The sequence below is a fragment of the Hypomesus nipponensis genome, chromosome 26, assembly GCF_054491055.1.
Source record: "Hypomesus nipponensis isolate SF chromosome 26, ASM5449105v1, whole genome shotgun sequence".
Lineage (NCBI taxonomy): Eukaryota > Metazoa > Chordata > Actinopteri > Osmeriformes > Osmeridae > Hypomesus > Hypomesus nipponensis.
The window spans coordinates 4,886,613-4,894,701 of record NC_140386.1 but is presented as its reverse complement, the minus strand read 5'-3'; the positions used below and the strand labels follow the sequence as shown (position 1 = coordinate 4,894,701).

At 39.4% G+C, this 8,089-nt stretch overlaps 1 protein-coding gene across 1 annotated transcript; it reads left to right on the top strand.

The window, feature by feature from the left end:
* Positions 1–1,403: 1,403 nt before the first annotated feature.
* On the top strand, positions 1,404–7,746 carry LOC146221106 (calcium-activated chloride channel regulator 3A-1-like). Its single transcript, XM_084693154.1, has 15 exons — positions 1,404–1,798; positions 1,971–2,105; positions 2,218–2,368; positions 2,446–2,551; positions 2,817–2,973; positions 3,181–3,408; positions 3,589–3,813; positions 3,901–4,078; positions 4,217–4,323; positions 4,409–4,627; positions 4,858–5,125; positions 5,236–5,400; positions 6,113–6,349; positions 6,450–6,797; positions 6,903–7,746. The coding sequence occupies exons 1-15, from the start codon at positions 1,649–1,651 to the stop codon at positions 7,241–7,243; spliced, it is 3,015 nt and encodes a 1,004-aa protein (XP_084549280.1). The 5' UTR covers positions 1,404–1,648; the 3' UTR covers positions 7,244–7,746.
* The last annotated feature ends 343 nt before the right edge of the window (positions 7,747–8,089 follow it).

Here is an 8,089-nt window from a genome sequence, read left to right as displayed (position 1 = left end):
ATTGTAGTGGAATCAGTGTATTTGTGGCCTTTTATATATAGAACAAAACTGGGAACAATTGCAATACACAAACTAACATAGGTAAAAGTGCCTTAACAAACCCAACACTGGTAGGTTCAAAGGGGTAATATTTCTTGTAAACCACTTGGCCTAAGGCCCCGTCACTCCGTAACGTTCTAGTCAACGCTCTATGAGGTTAGAGGAAATGTTGGTAATCATCCATGGTTGCTGGTATAGCGCCAGAAGAGCGTTGTGTGGATGTTGATGATGCTGGTAATCGTCGGTAATCGGAGGCGGAGAACACTGGTCCAAAAAAGAAGAAAATCTTTGAAAATGCACAAAAGTTCTCATGGAGACTAGCATTCTTCAACGTTAAATCTTAAAACGAAGACAGAGTCTGCAAATCAATAAAAAACAAGGATTGAAAGAACTGAGCATAGAAAACAAAGAAAGATTAGATATTACATATTATAAATGAAGAGGATTCTGTTTTGCAAGCAAATAAGCTCTGGTATAATGAAATTGTAAAAAAGGGGAAACGTTTAATGATTACAATGTTTGTTGCAATTTTGTGAAGATGGCTCTATAGTGTCAGATAGATCGTCTTATTAAAAAATAAATCCCATCTTTAGTGAACACAGCATTGCCCAATCCCTTAGCAAAAAATATAGATTGGGTTGCTGGAGTAACGTGTAGGCTTGTTATTCCATTATCATTTTGGAGAAAAGGAGAATAAACAGGTCTACATTTTTACATAACAATCTTAATCTTTCTGACTGAAAAACAAGTTTAAGACTTGCAACTTGACTTAAAAAGCTGTTAATGAACTTTGAATCTGAAAATGTGATCAACCCTTGTGGACTGTCTGTTTGTGATCTATTGGGTATTGGGTATAGAATCAGTATTGTTTTTGTTTCGGTATCGAGTACTGTGATGCCAAATTTGGACCAAATGTTGGTATTGTGACAACACAAGAAGGGACTGTAACTTTAAGCTTGTGGCCTTAAAATGTCCATTACTTGCATATCATTCAAAATCTATCTACACAACATTGAAAAATGGTTTTGCTAGATTACAACAAGTTGGATACCATGGTTAACTGATTTATCGTACCATGAAAGGAAGTTGCATTCAAATATCAAACAAAAAACACAAAAAAGATAGGCGTATAGCACACGTTATCACTTATAAATTCCTATTATCCTGCTAGTGTCTCTGAGCGGTGTCGTCCTATCTTCATGAAGCTAGAAATCTCAGTTAACATATGTGGCATCATGCGAGAACGTGTGGTAGAGGGGCATGTGGGTGGTTCTCTCCGGGAGTGGCTACCACACCCCATGCACTACTTAGACGGGGGCAAATGCCTCAGCCCTTCAATTAACGCTGGAGCTCAGGTGTGGGAGAGAGAGAGAGATCAGAGTGGTTCAAGTTAGGAGCAACTTTACGAAGCCTATGTTTTGCCTTTGTTTTACTCTTATGTTTTACTCTTATGTTTGCTTCTTGGAATTATTTTTGGTGGTGAATCAACCGATTTCTTTGTTTGAAATCCCTTTTGCCTGCTCTGTCCTGTTGTGACCCATTGCCCTACACCCCACTTGTTTGTACAACCACTCAGGATACCACACATACCACTCAGAGTATTTGAACCATGGTATCAAAAGTGGCAGTTGTGCTCGTAATGTTTTACCTGTCAGGATTTACCTGTGGGATCCGACTGGATGGCAATGGGTACACAGATATTCTAATAGCTATCAACCCTGCTGTGACTGAAGATCCTTTGCTCCTTGAACGAATCAAGGTAAGATAGAAACGCATATTCTGTAATATAAACATTAAAAAATACATTTATTTTACTCTGGATCTACTTTAAGCGTGGACTTTAGTCAAGTCCCTTGACTTTGGCATGACATACTGTGGACCACTTTAAGTCACTCGCCCTGATATAACTATTCATTCATTCATTCATTTAGGGAATGGTGTCTGACGCCTCCTCGTATTTATTTCAAGTGATGAAAAACAAATTGTACTTCAAGGATGTGACGATATTAGTACCCCCAAAGTGGACAGGAAAATATTCCAGAGCAAATACTGAAACATATGAAAAGGTAAAATATGAGTTTTTATTCAACTGAAATATTTAAACATCACATAAATAATGGATTATGAACACACGTTCTCTGTCTATTATATTTAAACGTTATTTTTACTTTTTTTGAGGCCAATATTAGAATAGATGAACCAAGATCAGCAAACGATAATCGTCCTTATGCCCGTACATATGGGTTATGTGGAGCTCAAGGTCTCCATATCCGTCTGACTTCAGATTTCCTGAAAGATGATAAACACATTAAATTCTATGGACCCAGAGGTACTGTACGGATTTCCGTCAGTGATTGTTCCTTAAATAATATGAATGCTGGTTAACCTTAAACTGTTGTTTTGTAGGTAGGGTCCTGGTACATGAATGGGCACATCTAAGATGGGGTGTTTATGATGAATATAATGACAGAAAACCCTTCTATACAGACAATGGCAAATTGGAGGCTACAAGGTAATGATAACTTAATATTGCAAGACAATTGCAATATTAGGAATGTGTAAAACAAACTACAGCAAGGAATTAATTAAACATTGATGACTTCTATTTAGTTTATATTTTAACTCACAATGTCAGTTGGATATTAATGTTTTAACATCGCCATGCTACATCCTTTTGCTGTATTCATCACGCTTCAAAGTTCACTTGAAACTTGACTAAAGTTAACCTTTATTTAAAGCCCCAGACTACTCAAACACTTTTCTACATGCATGTCTAGATGTACTAAGGATATTACAGGAGAGTGGCGATCCATCCCCAGTGGAGCCATGTGCACACCGACCATTATCAACGGGAAGCCGTCCAACTGTTACTTCATCCCGCATAAAACTCAAACAGCCAAAGCATCCATTATGTTTCAACAGAGTATTGACTCAGTGGGTACAATCTATCTGATGAATTACAATTCCAGGTTGTACAGTATATGAATGCTGTTTCTGATACCGCTGTCTGTATGTTCATTGATGTGTCTGTATTTTTCTTACCGTTTAAAAACTATAGTTTTAATTAAAATGCATTATAATTCATCTTTCATATTTTAATTAGCAATAGACATGTAATTTGTCCTTGTTGTCTCTGCCCAGGTAGTCGAGTTCTGTAATGAAAAAAATCACAACACTAAGGCTCAAAACAATCAGAACAGGAGGTGTGGTGGCCGAAGTGTACAGGAAGTTATATTTTCTTCCAGCGTGGACTCACAATACATCCCTTCCAGTTCTTTACCATCACCCAGTCCAGAACCCACATTCTCAGTGGTGCAAAGACAACAAAGAGTAGTTTGTCTCGTTCTAGATGTTTCAGGAAGCATGCAGGTACATTATGTTGTAACTGTATTACTATCATTACAATTGTATTATACAGATAATGAAGCAATTTAATTGTATTGAATAACCTAGTCACTGAAATATTATCAACAATCAACAGACTGTATATGTGCCGATGTTGTGCTTGGACAGAGTGTCTGACAAATGTTCTCCTCTTTCTGTTCTTAGGGTCAGAGAATTGTAAGACAACGTCAAGCAGCCTCACTTTTCTTGAAGCAAATTATTGAAGACCAATCCTATGCTGGGATTGTCACCTTTCAGTCAACTGCCTCAGTCCTAAAACCATTGACCTTGATTGATAATTTGGAGACCAGAGAAAAGCTGGCTGATTTACTGCCCACCAACCCCGGTGGTGGCACACAAATATGTCGCGGTCTTGATAAAGGATTAGAGGTAATTCAAGAAAAGAAGAATTGATCCATTGAATTCAATATAATCTCTGACTAGATTGCATCAGTGAACATTTACTTAATATTTCAGGTTCTCAGAACACATGATGGGGTTTCAAATGGAAAGGAAATAATTTTTTTGACTGATGGAGAGTCTAATGGACCAATAGATTGCGTAAACAATGCCATCGCAAGTGGTGCTACAGTACACACAATTAGTTTAGGACCCAATGGAGATCCACGTATGGAAGAGATGTCTGAAAAAACAGGTGATGTATAGAGCATGCTTTGAAATAATTTTACAAGCATGCAGCCAGTCCATCCTTTTGATTGCACTGAGGAGAAATACTTCATTATTATATATAATACTATCATTTTATGATTTTTTTCTTCATTACAATTTGTAGGCGGTAAATTCTTCTATGCAGGAGATACTTTGAATTCCAATGAGCTTGTGGATGTCTTTGCCTCACTAACAACTTCTGATGGAGATCCGACACAACAGACCATCCAGGTTAGCTGACTGTAGTCATCATGATGGTACGTAAACATTCATCTGCTTTTCATTTAGTACTCTTTTTTCACTATCTACCCAACAGCTTGAAAGCCTTGGATTTACTGTGAATGGGTCTGGCTTGTTCAGTGGGACTGTGTCCATTGACAAGACAATTGGCAACAACACAGCTTTTCTGATCCTCTATGAACTCAGTCCACCACCAACCATCCTTGTAGAAAGCCCCTCTGGACAGAAATATAATACGTTTAAACATGATCCTCAAGGAAATTCTCTCACCCTGAATATTCCAGGAACCGCAGAGGTGTGTGTTAAATTACATTATCTTGAAATGTTCATTTAATATATTTGTACTTACAGACACATTTACTTGCAAATTTCAACAACTACCTCCACATGTGTACATAAAGTATGTATTAGTTATGCTTGCGGTTGTCATTAGTCATGGTATATGAAGGGTATTGTCAACATAATAAATGTTGTCATGTGACTAGTTTATTAAGTGTTAACATTTCATGTCCTATTCAACCCCAGAAAGGACAATGGATTTACAACATGACCAACAACGGACAAACACAGACTATGTCAATAACAGTGACCAGTCGTGCGGCCAGTGCAGACGTTCCGCCTGTTACAGTGAAGACGCACATGAACCAACGGTCCAGTAACGGCACCAAACCCATGGTGGTTTTTGCAGATGTCAGCCAGAATGGACTTCCTGTCATTATGGCAGAAGTGAAAGCTACTCTGGAGTCTGATGCTGGACACAAAGAAGAGTTGGATTTACTAGATAATGGAGCAGGTGAGTTAGAAAAGAGTTACATATCAATCTTTTTCAACTTAAAGAATATGGCATTTTGTCATTGCCTTCATGATTGATAATACACTTATCACACAAATCTTGTTTTTAAGGTGCCGATGCTTTTAGAAATGATGGCGTCTATTCCAGATACTTTACCCAAATGAAAGGTGGGAAATACAACTTGAAAGTAAGAGTACGAGACGGAAATGGAACAGCTAGATTCTCCCTCAAGAGAAACAGTGGTGCCATGTACATACCTGGATATGTGGTTGATGGTATGGCTTCATTATACACATTACATTTGGACACTAATGGATTTGTGTGCGAAATCATGTGAAGGACTGAGTCCTCTTAAAGGTCCCATGAGATTAAATGTTAACTTTAGGAAGTTGTTTAACTTTATTGAGTTCCCCTAGACTGCCTTTGGTCCCCCGGCGGTTAGAGATTTAGATAGGTGTAAATCACGCCCTGGGTATTCTCCACCTTTGAGAAAATAAAAGCAGAAACGCTCAGTTTTGAAAATCCTTTCCTTATGTCGTTATAAGGAGGACGGTTACCTCCCCTTTCTCTGCTTTTCCCGTACAGAGAATTTGGCCCACCAATGACAAAATGAGCTATGATCATGAGAGTGCGATATTAATTTTTTCTCGAGACATCATGGCTTGCAAAAGACCGAAGCATGGCAGTTAGCCCCGCCTCTTTTTTCCTCATAGTATTTAAAGCTACAGACACAGAAATAGCCCCTCCTGAGGAAAGCTCATTGTGGGACTGCTCGTAGTGTCTGTAATTCTGCACCAAGGCTGAATTTCAGGAAAGCAACTTCAGATACAGTATTAGGGGACCACTTAGGCCTAGATAAAAGCATCCAAAAGCAGCATGTCAGGGGATCTTTAAAATCTATAGTCCTATGTTGCCAACAAAATCAAATGTATCATCAACCTCACTGATTTCCTTCTTCAGTTAACTGTTTGATGACTGTCCCTTCAGGAAATGTGGAGCTCAATCCACCTGAGCCCTCTGTTGGTGAGGAGGACCTAGTGGCAGATGTTGGCATCTTCAGCAGGACAGCCATAGGCGAGAGCTTCACTGTGAATCTGCCCCCTGGTGTTCCTACTGCAACAAAATTCCCCCCCAACACCATCACAGACCTGAACGCAGAGTTGGTGAAGGAAAGAGTGCTGCTCACCTGGACTGCACCTGGGGAAGACTTGGACCAGGGAACAGGTGAGAACAAATGTGTAATCCCATAATATGGCTTCCGTTTCGGACTCTTTACCTGAAGTGACTGTACGTCACAAGTACATGACGTGTGGTTTCTTCTCAGCGAGTGAATACGAGATCCGCTACAGTGAGGATCCTGATGTGCTCAGATCCAACTTCAGCAACGCTCATCTGATCAACTCATCTAACCTGCTACCAAGTGAATCTGGATCCTCTGAACAGTTCTCCTTCACTCCCACCCAAGGAACGATGGGAAACGGCACCACTCTGTTCTTTGCAGTTAAAGCAGTTGACAATGATACGCTTTCCTCTGAAACCTCCAACCTTGCTCAAGTTGCTACTGCGCTGAAATTTCCCCCCAACAAAATCACAGACCTGAACGCAGAGTTGGTGAAGGACAGAGTGCTGCTCACCTGGACTGCACCTGGGGAGGACTTGGACCAGGGAACAGGTGAGAACAAATGTGAACTCCCACAACATGGCTTCCGTTTCTGATGCTTTGCCTAAACAGAATTGACTGTACGTCACAAGTACCTGACGTGTGATTTCTTTTCAGCGAGTGAATACCAGATCCGCTACAGTGAGGATCCTGATGTGCTCAGATCCAACTTCAACAACGCTCATCCAGTCAACTCGTCTACCTTGCTACCAAGTGAATCTGGATCCTCAGAACAGCTCTCCTTCACTCCTACCCATGTCACAATGACAAACGGCACCACTTTGTTCTTTGCAGTCAAAGCAGTTGACAAGGATATGCTTTCCTCTGAAACCTCCAACATTGCTCAAGTGACCAAGGTCATTGGGTACATCCAAAGTCCTAGCAATGGTGTAAACAGGAATGCAATTTACATATCTGTCATCATGGTAGCCATAGCGGGCGGTTTGATTTTGGTGTGACAATGACTGTACTAAAACGTAAACAGGGTCAGCAAATTAATGACTAACAATTATTGAATGTACTGAGCACTGCATAAAAAACAAAGAAAGATCAAATATCACATATTATCATTTAGGAGGATTCTGTTTTTCAAGTTAATTGAGGGACTTGTTGCACTTGTTGGTTAGTTTTAACTGAGTAGGCCTACTCGCTGTAAATTATATGATTGTTGCTTGCTTTCCTACAGGTACATTCTTGCACTTTTGAGGTTCATGTTGTTGTATAAGTCATTTGTTTAACTGCATGCTGTTATGTTTCTTCCCATTAGCACTTTTCTGTTTTTTTTCTACAACGTATGCTTCATGTTTGGCTACCCGCAATGTTTGGGGCTATCTCGGTGTTATGATCAGTGACTTATGCACTTTTAAAAATGATTTTTAAGAGTAGAGCCAATCAAATAATGGTGGGAATATATTAAGCGGGATAAAATTAACACAATGACTTGTTGAAATAAATGGAAATATTATGAACAGTACTGGATATTTGTTATTGGTTTAAGTAAGAGTTTGATGGGCTTACACATGAAACAAAACATACAATGGGTCAGATGAAAAGAGCGGGAAGAAGGGGGAGGAGAACAAGCCTTTGTCTAATAACCTGGAAAGGTGTACTAACGGTAGCTAGTTTTGGAGTGTAGTCTTATCAAACACACAACATAAATTACTCCATGTCAATATCACAACTGAGAAATATAACTAGTTGAAATGACTTTGCTGGTGTGTTGAAGCAGGTCCGTAGTTAAAACATGTCCGTGTGATGCAATCAAAGTCCTTTTGTCAGAGAGTTATTTGTGTGTGTACAGTCAT